Below are 22542 nucleotides of genomic sequence, written 5' to 3' on the forward strand. Positions count from 1 at the left end.
TTTATGTAATCATAAATAACAGTACAAATCTGCTCAGTGAATGAAAAACTAAGAAGTTGTGGCAAGATCCCCTTCCTGTTCTTTCACCTACTGAGACTAGGCAATTGTTAGCTTTTATTTCAATAGTTTTTATGTGATCCTGCATTACATAAGAGCATAAAGAAAATGAACAAATGGTTTACAATGCCTCCACCTTAGCTCAGTTTCTGTTTATGATGGCATATACAGTATAAGAGCTTTATTTTAGAGGACTCTGTGATACAAATGCACCTTATTCTCAAACTGAAGTACATACACACTGATCTTTGATACATTCTCTTTTTTGAATTTTGCCTTTCATGATCTCCTGCCAAACAGATTATTCTTAGTAACATTTTTAGATGTAAGTTGCAAAGTATTCCTTCTCTGGTATTGGAGTTTAAAAGCTTTGTTTCAGCGGCCATCCCTACAGAACTGAAAAATTTAGGTGAGTTAATGGTGCATTCCTTTAACCTTAACCTCTATTAGTGCTTCTAATTACAGGCTTATTTCACTTATTATGTTGTGTGTTTGTGTATGGGTGTTTGGGTAATCCAGATTTCTTTCCATAGTTTTATGACATGCCCTTTAGTGGATTGTCAACACTATCCTGACCCAGAGTGTGTGGCTAAGCATCTTGAAGTACTAAAGTTTCTCTATCCTTACACTCTTATACTTACTCTTTAACAGACATTATTATAAAGAATTGGTTAACATAACAGAACAAATGTCACTTTACATTTTTTAATTTTACTCTTCACAATTGCCCCATAAGAAAAACAAATGAAGCTTATTTTACCTAGGTTGGGTTAAGGCCTCCTCCTTTGTGACTGAACTGAGGTTCTTATTCTCCAATTACAATGCCTCTTGGCTCTATATTCTTTAAGTTACAAGAAGGTAAAATGTCTTAGCTCAGTGGCACCATACCAGATTGTGGAATCTGAACTACAAACTTCCTGATATTAAATCCTTTACTCCTTGGCACGCACAGCCTGCTTGGATGAGAAGGAATAAATGAGGGAAGTGACATAATTTATGGTCTAAGGGAAGCCAGAGCAACTTGAATTGATATTAGCATTTAAAAAAATATCAGTGTTTTAGGTAAACACTAATATAAAGAAAAACAGTATAAGCCTTTGTGTTATTTGTATTGTTAGCATGCTATGTTGTTTGACTAGAAAAAGGAACAAGAAGAGTAAAGCAGGTACTACCTGTGTGTAAAGCAGACAAAAGAGAGTGGAACGGTGCTTAGCACTACTATCTCATAGCTTTTTCAGTTTAATCCTAAGCATTTCACTTAATTTGCCAGTGCTCTAATTATAAAGAAAAAACACATCTAAACAATTGTTTATATATCTGTATTTGTAATGCATATTGTGATTGCATTCATTATAGAGAATATGCTGTCTGATATGTAAAGCTAAAAGTTTTTGTGTTTGTCTGACATGTAAATTCAAAATATTGAACCTATCTTTGTTATAAATTGCAGGTTCCTTGTTTGTACAGCAGACTGTAACTATGGTTCATTCTAAAGTTTAATTGGTGCCCCCATCCCAGGCAATGCCAGGTACTTCTTTTAGAATAAAATAAAGGTTCCATGTTTAGCAGTTCAAAAAAAATGGATGGATTTGATTTTGACTCAATTTATTTCCAGATTTTTTTCACTGTCATTACACATTTGAGAAGTTATTGCTTACACTGGTAAAACCAGAATAACATTTTCATTTTATATAATAAATGAGGTGGCTCGGGCTTCTGATCAGGATGCCTCCTGGACACCTCCCTGGTGATGTGTTCCGGGCATGTCTTACCGGGAGGAGGCCCCGGGGAAGACCCAGGACACGCATGGAGGGACTATGTCTCCCGGCTGGCCTGGGAACGCCTCGGGATTCTCCTGGAAGAGCTAGAAGAAGTGGCCGGGGAGAGGGAAGTCTGGGCATCTCTGCTCAAGCTGCTGCCCCCCATGACCCGATCTTGGATAAGCGGAAGAGGATGGATGGATGGATAATAAATCTTGCAAATGTTGAAAACCAGAGACAGAGGCTCCTCTGTACATGTAGATCATGCAACATTTGCTGAGCAAAGACAAAATGGAGCTTCCTGTTAAAGATTAAGAGGGCACCTGTGTTTTTTATTCCATGCCAATTAGATCTCTAATACACACACACACACACACACACACACACACACACACAGAAACCTGGGAGCACTGGAGACACTATCAGAAAAGGGACTAGGAACTAGGGTCTAAATCTGTCTATTTTCCTTTCCCTTGCTAACTGAATTTTATTTTGCCAGATTCCAAGCAAGTATACAAGGTGTGGCATGTTACTGTTATGGACACTGTGAGGAATAAAAGTGCCTAAGAAAAAATACTGAGCCTTATGAACAGGCAAAAAGACGTGTTCTGTGGCGAATGTCAGAAATACCAGGATGAAACTGAAGAACTGACCATCCAAAAAAAACAACCATAAAACTAAAGTAAAAGAATTATGTTTCAGAAAGATCTTAACAATAACTAGAAATATTTAGCCTTAACTACAATAAATCAGAAGAGAATTTAAGTAATTAGGAGTTTAAGCCAAAGCTTGGAAGCTATCTTAAATATTGAAGGTGCAATAAAATAAAGTCATGTCCACTTGATTGTCAGCGAACATAGTTGTCATAGAAAATATAGTATCATGAGAAATGAGCATGAAATAGTAGCAGCCTTGGGAAACAAAAGCTGCATGATTGGGTTGAAATGATGACATTTTCATAACAAAATATTTCGGCAAGTGAAAACACAAACTATATTGAAAATGACAAAACAATTACATCCAGAGGTTCAAAACAGTGGATTCAGGACAGCAGCCATCTTTGATAGGGGTGGCATGATGACATCAAGGGTCACTTACCACATGACTAGTGTAAGTCTCCTAAAGGATATACTAGCACCCCGTTTAGGATGAGCATCGATTCCTGGTCCAGACAGGAGGCCGTAATGGATTGACACTTTACATGGAGGCAGAATCTGGCTGGGATGGTTCTCGTTTATTATCCCAGTTAAGGTGGAAGATTAATGGATGGACTGGGGGAGGCTGTCTGTCAAGAACAGTTCCTTTCCCAGTATGACAGATGGCAGTACTACTCTGGCTTAGTCCCAGCATGGACACACAACCAGGAATCCCTTGGATTCGTAGTCCTGTAGGACAACCCTGTCATGATCTTTGGGTGCCACCAGAGGGCGCTACCGGGAGAAGAGGTCCTTGTTTTGATATCCTTCTGCGTGATCCGGAAGTGCTTCCATCCAATAGTGCTATGACACTGGAAGTACTCCCAGGTCCAACATAAAACAAGCCGCTCAACCTCATGGAAGGTGGAAGGGGACAATGCTTGTCTGGAGGGAGTATAGATGGAGATTACTGAGTTCATGCTAGAGATCATTTCGTACTTTGAAAGAACCTGCAAAAGGTACTATTATATAATAAAGGTCACTTGATTTGAATCCTTGATTGTGTACGTACATTTCTGTCTGTGGCCTAGGGTCTGGGGTTCCCCCTTTTGATCACAATAACAACAGGGTCATTGATGTAAATGATATAGCAACACCAATAAAAAGTATAGAACACAACGGCAATATGGTAATGTCAAAAAATATTACGAAAAATAAACAAGAATAAAAATAACAACAGAAATGAGGAAAATAAACATTAAATAGATTTGGAAGTTTAAAATACATCCATGACAAGTTTGAGTGTGGATTTATGTGTGAATGAAACCTGATGTCCTCTCCAGGACTGGCTCCTGCCTTGTGTATGCTGTTGTGTTGCCTAATACTTACCTGTTTGGCTCCATTTCTTCAAATGTAGCGTGAACAAATGGCAGCTTCCTCCAGTTGGTGCACAGCAGAACGGAGTTTGGCTTTTAGCCAGTAGCAGTATTTTAATGAAAGATGGGACAGCTCACCATGTACTGAGATTTGGGGAACAAAGCAAGATGGAAAGTTTAGCATGCTAGCTATGAGTAATGAACTTTCTAGGCTACATAGCGACTCTGCTCTATAACTGTAAGGGTTTGTACTTGGCAATATATTCATATGAATTATAATCTAAAAAATATACTTAATGAACTTTTCAGTTTTAGGAGAGTCTGACAATAGTTGTCAATGGCCACATCTGTATCGGTGAAGGAATGGGGGGTGTTTTCCTTATTACTTTTATTAAAAAAGGATAATACAATCCAGTAAATAATGGGTAAGCTTGCATTTAGCCATAACTAATTTATGCAATGTTTTGCAAAACAAAAATAATAAAAACATGAAATATTAGGAATTAAAATGTGGCTGCCAAAGAAATGTTTCATTTAAGATATTGGTTAGAGAGGATCAGGTCAATTAATTCACTGTATAACAAGAAAAGGATGCTTTCTGCACCCTGGCTAACAAACATGAAAGAGGTTGGGAGCATGTGCTGATGGCATGTTGCCACACCCACCACAAACCGCCTGGATTGGGATTTGAGTGCAGCAGGTGACACCTTGGTACCACACTAGGAACAGTGTGAGGTTTTTTTTATGGTGACTGGAGTTCTAATCTTGCCACTGATCCCCAGGTTTTCAGTGTAAATTGAAAGACCTGCTTGCAGGGCTGGATGCAGATTAACATCATACCCTGGATTGCTGGTTAAAGGGCCTTGCTCAAGGGCCCATTCGAGCAAAGTCACTTCTGGCGTGTACAGGATTCGAACCAGCAACCTTCCGATTGATGCTGCAGATTCCTAGCCTTACAGCCACCATTCCACCCAAACATGAAAGGGTGGCCACATTTTGAAGACAATGGTTGTGCATTGCTAAGCTCGCTGATCTCACAGCTGGTTAATGTGATCAGAGAACATCCTAATAAGATCATGAGAGCTATGTACAGGAGTACTTCACCTCAAATAAAAAGTGTCTTTGGAGATTTTCTAGCTTCCAGGTCAATAAACACAGAAGTGCACTTGTAGTCCCAAGAGGGACTAAAGGAAACATTTATACATTAGGAGACCTTAATGCTTCTAGCTCGATGTCTTTACTGTTAATACCAATACTAATAATTTAAACAATATGTTGTATAACACACATCTATTCATGTATCTATCCTTTTTCCAAATTGATTATCTAAATTAAGGGTGTGAGGAGCTGATGTCTATTCTGATAGCAGCAGGTGGAATGCAGTAAGCAAAGCTGGATGGCGTTTCAGTCCATTGCAGGCCACACTGATTCATACTAGGCTAGACACACTAGACACTGCAAAACTGCCAGTTAAACTAACTTGTATGTCTATGGGATGCACATTTGGAATAGTGTAATCTAGGACAGCATCATTCATAGCCCTCAGTCATCACAGTTAACGAAACTCCTATGGAATACATGTATTCATTTAACATAATATATTCAGAAGCCCCCCTTCCTCAAAGTCTATGATGAATTTACAGCATTTTATGATTGTGTTTTTTTAACTTGAGCAGTTTAATGGGAACTTTTCATGTGGACTGAGGTGTACCCACAAATGATGCAGCTGTCATGTAACTTGTTTTAGGTTTTTCGGATCTGATTACTGTCTTAAAGTTTGATCATATTACTCACTTCAACTTTCATTTTTAACAATTTCTCCCATTCTTGCATCTCTGAATACAGCCATAATATTTTTGGTCATCTGCTCTCACCTTTTCAGCCAAATCCTCTCTGTTCATCAATGGCGACACTTTAATGTTTTGATTAGCAGTGAGACCAGAGGTAAAAATGGATGGGGTAGAGTTAGCAATGTCTTGACAGTGGCCTAGCAAGGATCCTCTCCAACATCACAATACTAACATTATGACAAATAATTTGAATGTCTTTCTTTCCAAATTTTATTTTTGGCCCAGATGATTAAAATATTAACAGGGAACAGAAAAGAAGTAAAGTGTACACATCAATAAGGAATTTGTAACTGTTATATAAAATGGAAAGTCAACACTAACCCATTATACACCAGATTCTCAAGACTGGAAAGATAACAGAACAAGCCACTTTGGAGTAATACAATATAAGAAATGACAAAGATCTTTACTGTGTCATTTTTGCTTTCAGGTTTAGGTGATTTGACAAAAAGATACATGGCTAGACCTTTGGCTTTTACAGCACTTATAATGTGCAGATCATGCACTTCAAAATACACAAATATGGTAAAAGCAGAAGGTTTAAGTGGTGTCTTTTAAAAAACAGGAAAGAATCTATATAACACATAACTAACTATGTCTTTTAAAAAACAGGAAAGAATCTATATAACACATAACTAACTAACATCACCTTAATAAATCATTCAGTTTTAAAAGGTTTTAAGGCTTAGGGGCAAGAGGCCCATGGACTCTACATTATCTTTCATTATCATTATCAATGAAACTGAACAAGGTCTAATACTCTCTAGAAATAATGTAGGTGGCCAACCAATACTTACATAAATACATGATAGAAAAGTAAAAATTCAAATTGATTTTTGTATACCTTCTGAATTGCGAGCATTATTTAATACTTTATGCTGACTCAATAAAAATAGTAATTACTTCACCATACTGTTGAAAGTAATTTGAACTCCATTTCATTCTGATACTAAACAGAAATTATTTTGTGGTAACTTAATCAAGATAGTTGGGTGACTTGATTTCTCTCCACCTTCACTTGAAATGGGATGTCTAAGTTCCCGTCCACTTAACATATCTGCCCAAGTTCATAGCTCATTACCTGCCCACTGAGGTGCAGGTCTGTGGTGCAGAAACCTTCACTTAGAGTGAGGATTATTTAATTTGAAAAAACACAGTCTTACAATCAAAACAATCTCTGTATACAGGCTTTAGGTCCATGATATAACAGATAGCATTTTTAAGTTAATATTGCTAACAAATAATGAGATAAAACTATTTGAAACAACTTAAATGTCTGAAATTTTGTCAATTTAAAAACTTATATTCCTACTTACATTTAGTAAGTGTATGATACAAAAGGGGGTGGCACAGTAGAGAGGCTGTAACACTCCTGCCTATCAATAACAAGACCAGGGTTCATGTTCTGGGTGGTCCCTTGATGGACTCTGCATGTTCTCCCAGTGTCTGTGTGAATTTTCTCCCACAATCCAATGTGGTTTAGGTGAATTAGCATTGCTAAATTGGCTGGTGTGTGTGTGTTCACCTTGTGATTGGTTGGCATCTTGTTCAGGCCTGTTGCTAACCTTTTGCCTAGTGCTGCTGGAATATGCTCCAGTGCAGTACAACCCTAAATTGTATTATGCAGATCTGAGAATACTGTATATGTATGTATGTATGTATGTATGTATGTATGTATGTATGTATGTTTCAGCAACTTCAAAGGAAGACAGTATGGTACAGACAAGACAACTTAGAGCAAGCAGAAACTGTCGCTTCATATGGCAGCACTCAAAATGCTGAAAATACATAACCTGCGAATTAAATGAAAAATATTAGACTCAAGAAGGAGAGAACCTTGTTTTTTCCTGCTGGAGTGCATACCAGCACTCTGTTTAGTGTTAGATAAGTGCAAATAATGAAAATTCTACATATCATGAAATAGTTTAGGTGTTCTTGTTAACACAATAGCCTAATCCTCTCAGGAAAGGCAATTAACAAATCTGAAAAATATTAGGTAATATTCTAAAATTGTCCTAAAAAGGTAAATTGTAGGCTGTTGTGGTAAATCTCTACAACATCCTAGTGAAATGGAATTTATCTGAAAGTCTAGTCACTATGCAGTACTAGAATCCAAAAAACAAACCTCTGAATGGCAGTAGTTTGAAACAAATTGCGAGGTTGTCTAAGTAGTAGATGCTAGTGCTGCTGCTCCATTGATTAGAGGACCCTGGTTTAATCTCCAGTCTAGTCCCTAATTTAATGGAGTTTGCACTTTATCCCAGCATTTATGTGCTATCTTACCACATCCTAAAGTTACATTGGGTTAGGTGAATGTCGTCAGTGTATCCAGGCATGAGTATGTGCTGCTTTATTATCCAACAATTTCTTATTATTGTGCTTTTACAAGTTTAAGTAATACTGTAAGCTTAAGTTGTTGACAACAACTAAACATTATTGTTTCATTCTAAACACTTTCACTGTTAGGAATTATCAATAAAATATGTGGTTTTAAAATTATTTGAAATTATTCAAATTTCTGCCTCTTTTTTCTGTAATAGAACTTGATAGTGTTATATAATTAACTAGGGGGGCCAAGCCCCCCTGGCGCCTTTGGCACCCAACCCCCAGTTGCAGACTGGTAGGCCGACCCACTTGTGACCAAACTCATGAAATTCTATAAATATGTAAAAGAAAATATAATTATTACTTAACGGAGTAAAAATCATGAAATGAGAATAAAATATTTACTCTCTTACCAACTGGAGTATTCCCATTAAACTGCGGTCCACTATGCTTGATGAGTATAGAGAGACTAAATAAACAATCCATTCGTTTTAACTCACATTCTTATAGATAACAAACTTTTTTAAACAAATGACTCATTTAAATAACAGAAAAAATCACATGAAAACTAAAGTGGTATGTAATGGGTCATCGTCACTCAACCTTCAGCTAACTAAATCTCCTAAATACAAACATTGGTGTTATGAATAGATAATTTTTTTTAATAGTTTGTTCCTGTGAAAGAAAGTTTACTCGATCAAAAATAATGTAATTTATTGAATTAAATTATTAAAATAAATTATTGAAATAATAATGACTTATCTGCGGTGGGTTGGCACCCTGCCCAGGATTGGTTCCTGCCTTGTGCCCTGTGTTGGCTGGGATTGGCTCCAGCAGACCCCCGTTACCCTGTAGTTAGGAATATAGCGGGTTGGAAAATGGATGGATAATGACGTATTGAAATTAAAAAACACGACTTTCTTGATATTAAAACCCACGACTTTCTTGATATTTTAGTTTAACATTTAAAAACAGAATAAGAATCTGAAAATCTAACAACATCACATTAAAGTTCGATAAATTCTGAAAAGAGTGATACCAAACATATACACAGTATGTAGGTTTTAAAGTAAGACCGATTTAAAGCGTGACAAAAAAAGTCACATAAAATCGTTGCAATTTTAGCCTTAGGATTTTACATATAGAGAGTAGATGTCACTACAATATGAATTCAAAAATAAAACAACATCATAAACTTCCCATCATATCATAACATTAAATCCTCGTAATCCGTTTCATGCTTTGTTCTGCCTATCCCAGCAGCACTTGGTGCAAGGCAAGTGGCAGCCCTGGAGAGGGTGCCAGGCATTCAGAGGGAATACTCTTTCACACAGCAGCACTCACGTCTATATTGGGACCAAACTGGATTCACCACCTAAACGTAGCTGCACATCTTTGGGGATGGAGGATCAAAACTAGAGCACGTCAAAGAAAATCCATTGACACAACAGCTGGGCACAGCAGCACTAACCATGCAACTCCATTCTAAATCTCTTGTACTTCATTCTTACTGCATGCAGTATTTAATACTTTAGTGGTTAGCTCTGCTGCTTCAGAACCGTGCGGACCTGCGCTTATTTCCCTGCCCTGCCACTGTTATTGTCTCTATTAATTGTGTGTTTGCACATTGTATTTAAGTATCTTTTAGCTAATATTCAGAACCCGGTGGTCGAGCTGCCCCTCTGCAGGTTTTACTTTTCACAAGTCTTTTCTTCTAAGACAAAACAAAAATTTCTTTCAAGAACTTTAACTAAAAATAATGTGAAATAACTTTTTTATTAAAGCAAGTAACAACAACCGCTGCAAATATTAATAGTAATAACGTCATTAAACGATACTGTTTTTGAAAAAATATTAAGCTCATGCAAATATGCAGTCCTATATTGGCATGGCATAAGTGAATGAGGGTACAATAGTGCCCTACAATGGACTGGCGTCCTGTCCAAGACTGGCACTGTTCCCTGCAGCCTTTTACCACATACGCAGGTTAAAAAATGAAAGAGCGAATAAATGAATACCAGAACCCGTTTTTAAATTTTCCAGAATTCGCTAAATTTCTTTATGCACGTTTCTCGTTGATTTTCTTACCAGTACATCGTGTTGATCTTTTTCTGTGAACAGTTGGCGTTTGTTCTTGTTCACCGCCGAAGTGTATACTTTGCACTTCGACTCGCTAAGTGTCCATTAGATACCACTTTGTCCTCATAAGTATCCGTTTGAAGTCTTAATCTGTGTTAATGGCGTTGATTTAGTAGGACGAACGTGTCCCTTTGAAGCACAAAAACCGCAGTGTATGTATACAAGTGCAGAATTTATCGAAGTTGTTAAATTCTATCGTTTTATTAAAGGTGACGTGGTGATACTGCAGTCCACATCTTCGGCGATTCGGGGATTGTGATAACTATATGTCTGAGTCTTCTCTTTGTCTTGTGAAGTGAGAGGGGCCAGACGCAAATGGTGTTCAGTCCGCATAGTCAATCATCAAGACGTCAGGGCTTATGTCATGACTTGCAAAGTGCTCGACTTGTCACATTAAGGTGAGTCAGAAACACAGCTGAGCCTAAAATGGCCCGCCTTTGACCTCCTCTAACTCACCCACTGCGTTTGAAATGCAGGAATGATTGATGATTTGTGTTAAAACGCCTCAGAATGGATTAGACATTACTGACATTAGCAATCAAGGTGCACTTCGTTATTAAAACGTTGGTGAGAACAGTAAGCACTTCAAAGAGCTCAATGGACGTTTAGCACCTAAACTGCGCTGCAATGAACAAGGGGGATGCGCTCATTGGAGGTTAACTATCACTATAAAGGTCCAAGTCAAAGTTACATTTGGAGAAAAAGCAAAAGCGACAAAGGACTTTACAAGCACGCGATGGCCTTTCAGTGGAATTCTGTGTGCTTTAACGCTGAAAGAAAGTGGGAAGCGCAAACCGGACAGCCGCATTCAGGTATGGTGATATTCGAAAACTTTATATACTGTATACATAAGTAAGTAAGGTCATGTTTTGTAGTAGTAAGGAAACAACCCGTGATAGACTATTGTTCTGTCTAAAGTTGGCACCTGCTATTCTCTGCAAAATTGAAATGTGAACAACTGGCTTCAGGAAGTAAAACATCGACTGTGAAAAATGTTAACTATATAAACTGTTCAGTTGTTCAGATCAGAAGGAAATTTATTTTTTTAAACTGCAAAAACGAATACATAGTCTGAAACACTGAGTAGGCTAAACTTCTTTAGTATTTAGGGCTGCGGCCACACTGCTCTATACTGTAAAAAGCAGGGTATAAAATTTACTCAATAAAACTGAGGCAGCAATGTGCACTCATTTTTCTTGAGTAAATTTAACCCATTTTTTGTAGTGAGTTTACCTAAATGTAGCAAAAATATACATAAATTCAGTCAAGTGAAGTCTACCTAATATTTCTAAGCATAATCTACCTTCTTACTAAGTTCAAAATTACTTTTAAAAAGTAGGTAACCGACTAATAATTGTTAGTATTTTGTACCTAATTTTTCTGTCTTCATGCTTTAAGATTAAAATCACTGAGACTACAAAATGAATGATGCACTTTTTGTTTTTACTGAAAAACAAGTGTTCTGAATAAAATATTTTTTTGAGATCTTCATTACATTTGAAAGTAAACAACTATTTTTTACATTGTTGAAATTTTAATATCAGCATCAGAATATTAATTTAGCAGTTCTGTTACTGTACTTGTCAGCCCTGACACTAATTCAAAAATTCAAATAAAACAATTTTTAAAAAAGTCAAATTCAAACCACGATGTACACTTCTGTCACTCTAGTATGAAACCACTGACCATAAAACTGTAAATGTGTAGAGCTTTACCTGTGGCACATGAAAAATGATCAATATACACAAAAAAGTAAATTGTCATAATAACTACTACCTTTATCATTCAACAGCAATACAACTTTGATTTTCAGAACAGACAAATATTACAAAAAACAAAATATATATTTACAAATTAGAAGTGGGCGGCACGGTGGCGCAGTGGGTAGCGCTGCTGCCTCGCAGTTGGGAGACCTGGGGACCCGGGTTCGCTTCCCGGGTCCTCCCTGCGTGGAGTTTGCCTGTTCTCCCCATGTCTGCGTGGGTTTCCTCCGGGGGCTCCGGTTTCCTCCCACAGTCCAAAGACATGCAGGTTAGGTGGATTGGTGGATTCTAAATTGGCCCTAGTGTGTGCTTGTGTGTGGGTGTGTTTGTGTGTGTCCTGCGGTGGGTTGGCACCCTGCCCGGGATTGGTTCCTGCCTTGTGCCCGTGTGTTGGCTGGGATTGGCTCCAGCAGACCCCCGTGACCCTGTGTTCGGATTCAGCGGTTGGAAAATGGATGGATGGATGGAAATTAGAAGTGAGGTAGGCTTTTGTTTTAAAAACTAAAGTTCTCCTAGTGTTTTAATATTTCAGGACACAATGATGTTTTAACAAAGTGTAACAAGAACCTATTATTCATTATTAACTTGAGTAGTTACATTCAAGCCAACAATATGTTTTTTAGTGTCTGAACTTTTCTGAGCAGCTTTATCCCATCAATCTCAGGGAAAATCTTTTGGAAAGACTCAAACGTGTACTTTAGCTTTTCTGGATAGACTAAATTTAAAGCATAAATAAACCCCATTAATAGGATGCAAGCCTTGGCTCTGCTACCACAGTTAGTCAGCACATTACAGCCCTTAATAATAATGGCAAAATCCACTGGGTCCTCCTCAGTGGCACTATGGACGACAAGGATCTTTAAGAGATGCTCAGTGTTTCCATCTTGATTATCCTCCTTGTTAAAAAAAAAAAAAAGTGACAGATTAATACAAATATAATGATGTGTTATGTTTATTTTTTTGTCAATTCTATATGCAGTACATAATTATACTCCTAAGCTTTTACTGTACAACCGTGCAAATTCCTTCAGTAGACTAAATTAAAGGCCATACCTGGCAGTCTTGGAAAAGTCAGTGTTTTGGTTCAGAATATATTCTCATGAACAGAATTTTTATAAATATGTAAATATGCAATGCATTTTTTATAAATATTGACTTGATGCACTTCCAGTATTTTTGTAGAGCAACCCTTTGTTGCAATAACAGCTTTACACCCTGTTTGGGAGTGGTTTTGACCAATTGGTTAGTTTAAATCTGTCTTTCACAGCTTTTAAAGATATTCAGACTGTGTATCCTTCAAAAACCATCATAATTGGACAGGCACACCATAGCAACCAGTACCTTCTATGCTAGAACAAAATGCCCAGTGCCTTTTTCCAAAATTACGCAAATGGCATAACTCTTCCACCCTCATTTTTTTAGTGTAGAATGTGTTAACTCATAGTAGATATAAATTTTCTTAAATTTACAAATATTTATTGTAGTTCTTGTTATTCAGCAAAATGATGGAATTGATTGCAGGTTTGAATACTACTATAATATTGTTACACCAAGTAAAGAACATACCAAATTAATTACATTAATCTATACCTCATTCAAAATATCCAGGATTGGTCTTATTTTAGTTCCAGCCACTCCTCCCTTGGCTCTCATGAGTTCAAAAAGATGTGGTGTATATGTATCGAGTCTGCACCTAAACATCTGCTCCAGGCAAACAGTTGTATTTCTTCTGAATTCCTCCTTGACCTAATGAGTAAGTAAAGGAATTTTATAAGAACAGGAGAACATTCACAATGGTACAGTCACAAATTCTAAAAAGGTCATAAAGAACTAGACAGCACTAAGAAGAAACCATATATCCACCAAGAGCCCTGAATATACTATCCATTCTTCACTTGTAGATAAAGTGCTGAGAATTCAGATGTGAATATGTGAGTGGGGATTCAGATGCATATTTTATCTCAGTATTCGTAGTGCATGTGTGTGTGTGTTACAAAGAATATAGGTCAGATCAGATGCAGTCTAGTCCATCTCTGTGGTTAGGGTGTGTGTTTGTAGTGTGTTTTTATGCAGGTACAATATGTGGTCCAGTACTGGATCAATCCATACTCACAATTGGACCCTAATGTGCATTTGCCAAATGTGACCTTGACCCTTGTTGTACCACTCCTTCAAAATTTCATAAAAATCACTGCAGGACTTTTTATTTTATATGTAACCTGTGCCATGAAAATGACGGGCGGCATGGTGGCGCAGTGGGTAGCGCTGCTGCCTCGCAGTAAAGAGAACTGGGTTCACTTCCCAGGTCCTCCCAGCGTGGAGTTTGAAAGTTCTCCCCGTGTCTGTGTGGGTTTCCTCCGGGTACTCCAGTTTCCTCCCACAGTCCAAAGACATGCAGGTTAGGTGCATTGGCGATACTAAATTGTCCCTAGTGTGTACTTGGTGTGTGTGTATGTGAGTGTGTGTGTGTGCACACCCTGCGGTGAGCTGGCGCCCTGCCGGGGTTTGTTTCCTGCCTTGCACCCTGTGTTGGCTGGGATTGGTTCCAGCAGACCCCCGTGACCCTATAGTTAGGATATAGTGGGTTGGATAATGGATAATGGATGGATAGATGGATGAAAATGACTGGATTGAACATTTTATACCTGAGCCTCAGTGAATAAAGCAGGCCATCTCTCCTTAAAATCATGGACAGCAGGGCTGGAACCAACCACTTCAAGTCTACGACTTGAGAAGGTCTTGACCATTTTTTCTGCAATGACCTTTTCATTGTTTTTCTTCTTGGCTTCACAAAGCAAGTCAAGTCTCTCCTTTTCTAGACTTTCTTGATTTTCCCCTACTGGATGTGGAGGGAGATAGTTTAACTCTGCCTTTTTTGGTTTCTTGATATTCTTTGCAGGGGTCTGTTCACTTGGATGCTTCCATTATAAGGAGTTAACCTCAATCTCAGGGCAGGATACTTTTCGATTTTTCAATTTTGCACGGTAATTGTGCATCTTATATTTCAGGCTTTGCTGCCAGCCATAGATTCCTGAAATGGACCCAGGCTCCTTCAAATATGGGAATTTGTTGATAAGAGCCTCTACAACCTGCATTATTTGAAGACTTGTGGGATAGGCTGTGTAGCAGAATATTGCTTCTGCAAGAGCTTGCTTAATATCTGATTTAACACTTGCATTTTGGAACAGTGTACCATCAACTTGATAAGCTTTATTTGCTTCTTGAGGAATCATTTCCACATCATGAGAAGCAGCAAAATTTGTGAAAACCAATACTTTTGTCTTTCTCAAAACTTCTGGCCATGGCTGTACTATGTGAGCAATGTACTGCTCTAAAAAAGTCACTTTTTTTTTTTTGTCAACCCAAACCTTACTAACACAGTTTGCAAACAGTCGCTTTAATATTACACAATTCACCTGTTTCCATTTTGCCTTACAGTATTGACATGTTCTAAATCGATTGCCCTACTTATCAATAATCTGAGTAAATCAATATCATCTACCGCAATTTCATGAGTATGTTTAGCTACAAATCACCGCCACCCTGCCATGGTACACGTTAACACACAATTCCAAATCGTCGATGCATTTATATAAAAATTAGGGTTACCTTTCTTGCCTTTAATTTGAATTGCTGAATGCAACTTCATTTAGAAAAATCCACTGTATTCTAGAAGTTTCATTAACACGTCCTCCTGCATCCTCCAAGTTCTACTGCAACTAAGGCGCATGAGCAAGCAAGCGTTATATATTTGAGTAACTGTAACTAGATTTTTTTAATTAAGTTTTTACTTCAATTATTCTACTACATTGTATGAATTATTTTAAATAAAATTTAATATGATCTTATGAACTGCATTTTATACTGTTAAAAAATGGGTAACGGTGTGAATTTAACCCAAAACTGCATATTTCACATTAAAAGTAAATTACTCAAAGTAAATTTTACTCATTTAATATATATTATTTTTACCACCCCAAAAATAATTTTTATCAGTGTAGAGACTTGCAAATTCACACCGTGTCTAAATGCGTTGTCTGGGCACTCCTCTTTTCCTTCTGCTTCCCAATTCCAGAAGGTTTGAATAAATTATATTTTGTGAGTGAGGTGGCCCTGCAATAGACTTGCAAACTATCCAGGGTTGACTCCATCCTTGAGCCTACTGTAATGGGTAGACTCTGGCCACCGTGACTAACGTAAGTTTAAAGATAGATGGATGTTTATTTTGCAGATCATGTATCTTGTGTGCAGGTGTTTATTAACAAAAATCCATGTACTGTACCATTAATTTATTTTTTTAAATATGTTGAAATTGTTGTATATACACTAAATATAATTCCTTACATTTGAATTATTAGCAGCTTTTCATTGATATTACATTACATAATGAACCCAATAATAGACTTTAATGATTTTGAAGAAAAAGCAAGTTTCTTTCCTAATTTTCTTTTCAACCATTACTGTTTTTTCATTTGCAGATACACACTGGCACAGAACCTCACTAACTCCCCTTTATTGCACTTACAATATAAATTGCTCTGTAGATTCACATCAAATACTCACTCATGCATGCATTTCTTGAAACTGTTTTGTTTTTATAGGGTTGCTGAAGCTGGAGTCTATCCCGGTAGGATGGGACACAATACTGGAGCCATCTCTGGGCAGGCACCAGTGGGCTTGAATAATGCATTTTATCTCATGTGGTATGTTGACTAACTAAATTTTAGACACTGTACTGCAATAGAAACTTCTTACTGTTACAGCGTTATGGGTTATGATAATGCAATGTGATTTCAATTATTTTAAATCACGCCCAGAATGTTGGGTTCAAATCCCAGCCAGTGGATGGTTTGTGTAGAGTTTATTCCAAGTACCTCTCACATCCCACATTTATGCAGGATAGGTTTAAATGTATATTGTTTCAGTTTCAAGGGGCAATTCTGACAGAAGTACAATACATAACCCCATATGGGAATAAGTAGATTTGGAAAATGAATGAATTAGCAAAATGTCACATGCGCATTGGCACCATGGCAAGAATTTCCCTGTAGCACCATGGCCCTGGGTTTGAATTTCACCATATAGACTACTTATCTACATGAGGGTATTCTGGTGTCTTACCACATGGCGCTTCACAGTTAAGTGTGGTTAGATCCTGTAGACTCTGTGATGGAATGATGGGATCAGCAACCAAGGTTGGTTTTGTCCCATGCTGCTAAAATACTCTCAATGCCTTTTTGACTCAATTGGGGTAAGCGAGTGGTCAGACAATGGATGGCTAGGTCATTTAACCAATATTTTTAATATTGTTTAGATTTGGTTTTCAATTAATAAATCAATTTATTTTATATAGCATCTTCTGAAGTGAGAAAAATCACAGAGTGCTTTGAACACCAGTTAACATTTTACTATGGACTGAACTGTAAAATACTAAAGATTAAATAGAGGTCAGTTGGTAGCTTTTAACTGACACTATGTGGGTGAATAAGTGTGTGTGTGTGAGTGAGAGAGACAGAGAGAGAGAGTAGCGTCCCATTTGGGGTGGGTTCCTGTTCTACTCCCATTGTTGCCAGAACAGGCTACAGCTCTGAATTGTAATTAAGAGGGTTTGAAAAATGGAAGTTCACTTACCCATAGAAATCTGCCAAAAAGGAAAGAAGGGGATAGAGGCAGAAAATAACTGGTGACAAAAGTAGAAGGAGAGTATCATTGTATAGAAAAGGGGTCTTTGGAATGGGTCTGAAATTTGACATAGAAATAAAGCTGAATGATACTTGCCAAGAGGTCACAATAATATCTGGAAAAAGAGACCACAGATGTGGGAATACTGCATTCAATTATTTTGTTTTTGAGTTTTTTTCCTAGTGTTGATAATTTTATATGTGACCAAATAATAATAGTGGATTAAAATATGTATACATACATTACCAAACCTGGTTCATTTTATTTGAGGTCATGGAATGTTGTGGACTACTCTAGCAGCACTATGTTCAAGGCAAGAACCAAGCCTAGAGAAGACCAGTCCGCTCCGACACACTAACACTCACACAGGGTCAATTTGGAATTGTCAATGAACCACATCTGCATGAATTTGGGAATGTGGGAGGAAAACCGGATTACTCTGAGTAAGAAACAGACAGACATGGAAAGTACATGCAAACTCTACACAGAGCCATCAGCCAGCAGTGCTAACCACTATAATCAAGTGTAATGTGACAAAATGATTATGAATCTATATTAAAATAATGAAAACTTGTAAAATTAAATCCATAGGTCAACAGAGAAAGCTGAAGGCTGAGAAACTGCGCCATGGCCCACTCAGGAGGAAGCGCACAGTATTCAGTAAAGAACAACTGTCCCTACTGGAGAAGGCTTTTACTGTAAATGCATATCCTGATATCAGGGCCAAAGAGGAACTGGCCATAATTACAGGTCTCCCAGAGTCTAGGATACAGGTGAATCTCTAAATAATATAATTTCTTGGGGTCTGATGCTGTCATTCACACAGTAGAGGAAAAAAAAAATTGGAAAAATGCTACCTGATTAAAACAAGTGCATTAAAGATTATAAGTAAGAAAAACCCACAGTAGCAAATTAAATGTTGTTTTTATCATGTCTATTTTAGGATCCATTTAATCTAGTTAAAGCTTGCAAGGCCTGGTGTCCATCTGGATAGCTTTGGGGCAGCAGGTACCAGACATGGACAGGATGTTAGTCCACCGCCAGGCACAATCACGCAGACACCCGCACTCATTATAACTGAACCTAACATATGCAAAATGTGAGTTAAAATACGTAAGGTCTTTGGCAAATTGTGTATGACTGTTTTAAAAGCTGTGTTAATATTTTAATATTTGTGTTAATGTATAATATTTCTCTTTTCTCTTGAACAGATCTGGTTCCAAAATAGGCGTTCTAAGTACTTTAAAAGTAAAAAGCACGTGGCTGCTAAGTTTCACAATCCAGCATCCCTGTCAGACACAATGTCTGATGTTCTTCCTGGTGGTAGTACAGTTTCTAACTCCATGTGGCCACAGGAGAACTTAGCCAAAACACAGGAACAAACCACATCATATTTCAAAAGTACTAATAGCCATCACATCCTGGGATCCTGGGTTGAAGAATGCAATACTCCAGTGCTACAACGAAACAAGAATTATGCACAAAACACTCGTTCGTGGATTTATGCTGAGAAGAGGCAATCTGTCACTAATTTTCAGACCCATCAGCTGGAAAACTATATTCAATGTGGAAGTCTGAAAAATAATACTTCATGCTACCATATTGAGAACAACACACAGAACTGCCATTGCTCAAGGTTTATGTACAACACTCAGTCAGTAAGCTGTACTCAGAGTCCACGATTGGAGAGCAATGTTAAGACTGGACAGTTTGGGAGTGATGGATATTACAGCTCCCCAGATCATTATGCTAAATTCAGACACAGAAGCTATGATAAGGCCATACTTCCAGAGGGCTTTGGTCAATGTTATCCACTGATTAGCCCAACCCAGCTAGACCAGTGTGGGAACTATGCACTCACCAGACAATCAGAGAGCCCTTCATTGAGCAGCCCACCTGGAAGCTCCTGCACAGCTGACCAGACTGCATCTGAGCAACTACAGCATCTAATATTCTGGAGCGACCAGGAGCAGGATGACCTCTTGAGCTACCCAACCAATTATTTCTTTGACATCTGTACTGACTTCTCTCTGAATGATTATGATTTTTAGAGGCTGATATTGATAATTGTTCCTTTTCTTGCTCCTCCAGGACAGTATTTCAATGTAATATATAAACCACGGGACAGCTTTGCCTAAAAGGATTGACATTGATGCTCTCCTGAATTCTTCACCCTATTTTACAGAATAAAAACAGATATCTTGTGCTGTAATATTGCAACAGAAGTACAGAATACTTGAAACTTTATTTATGAAAGATCAAAGAAAATGAATTTGTGTGTAATAAGCTATTTTGGAGATGGAGAACTTGTTAAATGTTTCCATTAACCATTTAATTTGTTAAAAAGTTAAACATTATACTTGTAAGTACTAAAATTCCTTGTTCATTATTTATTTTATTTAATGTTTGGATTATGCTAGCAGAGAAAATAAATGATTGTTACTTATGTAAATAGTCCTCTCATTTCCCTGAAACAAGAATGAAATGGGACTTTGAAGATGATGATCTATATGAATCTTAAATATAATGTGAAATGTGTGTCTGTAAAGGGTTAAGTGTGTACATGCATATTCTGGTTTGGGAGGTCAGTTTTGAGGTTATTGCATGTAGTTCTGCAGAGATTACATTCAACTTATTTGCTTCTTATATTCTTCTCAGAAGGTAGGCTTAAAGCATATGCATGGATTTAGAAAAAGTTCCAAAGACCTTTTACTACTTGGGGGGCAAAAGTCGGTTTACAGTTCTGAGTATGAGCAATTTGAGCACTTACAAGATTGTACCTAACTGCACTGTCCTGTTGTGACATTCTTCTGAATTTACAAAATTAATAAAGCTATTGTAATAATCATAACATACATATCTTTTTCCAATCAAACAACGGTAAACCTACTTTTGCCCACCCCTGTATATATGTAAAGGCACCATTATTATTGCTCCCCACACTGGGAAGTAGACAACATAAAGTCAGCTCAGATCAAGCCAGTTAACAACAAGCAAGTGAAGCCAAATTTTGGTAGACAAAGATTCTGGATATAAGTAACTTCTGTGGGACTCGGAATCATTTGGAAAAGGTAACATCTACCTAACCAAGGCCAACTGATCGCTCTAGCCTGTTCTCTTCATTTTATAACACCCTGTGGTCCTGAGGTTTATGATATACAATGAAAACAGATTCTATGCACACCTGAACACTCTGTAATAGTAAACATATAGCAAAACTAGTCACATAACAAATAATGAGAAGGTTGTTGAAATAGTTCAGTAAGGCCATACGTCCTTAGAAACTACATAAACATTTAGAAAATGCAAATCAACATTAAAAAGTATAAAGTGCATAGAAAAAACAACATCAGTTGAAAATGCAAGATCAATGACACTGGCATACAGAAAGCAACCTATGAAAATGATTTACAGAAGACAACATTCTCATCCTATGGATAAAGTGAAGAAGTAATTAAAATGCATGTAAAATATTGGGGTTTGCTGTACAATATGTGATTGTAAATAAGGGAATGCTATGCTGAAACTGCAAGGTTCTAGTGAGTGATCGCCGTGCTATAGAAAAGTAAGCATGTGTCTCTGCAGGAAAGAGCACTCAAGTACTGCACATCTCAAGTCTATGGGCAATCAAAGTTCAGGTCCTCAGCAGAGAACACTGCCTAAGGACATAATCAAGGTGTACAAAATTCTGAAAGGTACTGATAAAAATTGATCCATCAGAATGTTTTCAATCAATTTTAAAATCGCAAATTTTAGGATAGGGATGGAAATTTATGAGAAGTGCATTCAAGCCCGGGGACTCTTTTTCACACAATAGGTTAGGGAAATCTGAAACACATTATCAAAGTACATAGCAAAAGTGAAAACCCTGACAATGTTTAAAAAGTATCTGGATGAGATATTGGGACAACTTATATGTTACCTAACCAAATGATCTTGATGGATTCAATGGTCTCTTCGCTTCTTAAGCTCTTAATTTTTTTTTTACAAATATCTTTTGATCTTTCAGTAGACATTAGTATTTTTGATAAACAATGAAACAGTTTAATTTGCAATAGAATCCGCAATTGTTTCTCTCTTTAAATATCTTTTGTAATTTTCAAGATCCCAGTTAAGCCTTATACAATGTCAGCATAGATATAAGGCACTCTGTGTGTTGGAGAGAATCCTGAGTGCCTGGAGAGCAAAGACCAGTGTCAGTCATTCCTTCTCCTAACAGCTGCAGTTTGTGTTTTATTGTTGACTACATATTTATTTGTAGTGCTCTGAAGAATTAAAATCATACACATTGGCATAAATTATGAATATGCCTGAAGCTCCATCTTGAATTAACATAGCACATTTTTAACTTCTCTGATGAATTTGCTCTGCAATATGCTGCTGCTTATGGGACAAGTTCCTACCTGGAACTCTGTGCTCCTGGGCAGTTTGCAAAATAATTTGACAGATGCTTTCAAATGTGAAGATGACCTACCTGAACAGATTACTGCCATGGGTCAAGGAAACTTGTGTGTCTGAGATGAATCATCAGACCTTGGAGCTAATGAGCCATATTAGCAAATATAACATATATTTTTATATATAAGAAAAAAACAGAAAGTGGTAATCCTCAATGTAAGTCTGAACATCAAAGACATCCATTAATTTGCAGCAGTACCACCTGATACAAATTACATAATATATTGCACTGAACGGTTGATTATAAAAAAAGAAATCCCCTGACCCAGATTGGTTCTTGGTGACTGCACTCTATTTGAAATTCAAAATACAGTGGATTAAGAAAATATTTAGACCGTTTCAGTTTAGTCAAAAACTGAAATCCCTGATTCATACAAGCATTCATATCCTTAATTCAGTATATTGTAGAAGCCCCTTTGGTAGTAATTACAGCTCAGTATTCCTGGGTAATTCTCAATAGAGACTTTATTCCATTCTTCCTGGTAGCTGTTTTAGAT

General features: G+C 37.3%; 1 protein-coding gene across 1 annotated transcript; it reads left to right on the forward strand.

Moving 5' to 3' along the window:
- The first annotated feature begins 10546 nt into the window (after window positions 1-10546).
- Window positions 10547-20041, forward strand: LOC114656682 (homeobox protein unc-30-like). The gene is made up of 3 exons (XM_028808316.2): window positions 10547-10954; window positions 18179-18360; window positions 18799-20041. Exons 1-3 carry the CDS (start codon window positions 10783-10785, stop codon window positions 19636-19638), a joined length of 1194 nt encoding a protein of 397 aa, XP_028664149.2. The 5' UTR covers window positions 10547-10782; the 3' UTR covers window positions 19639-20041.
- Window positions 20042-22542: the final 2501 nt, after the last annotated feature.

Source organism: Erpetoichthys calabaricus, chromosome 8 (assembly GCF_900747795.2).
Source record: "Erpetoichthys calabaricus chromosome 8, fErpCal1.3, whole genome shotgun sequence".
Taxonomy (NCBI): domain Eukaryota; kingdom Metazoa; phylum Chordata; class Cladistia; order Polypteriformes; family Polypteridae; genus Erpetoichthys; species Erpetoichthys calabaricus.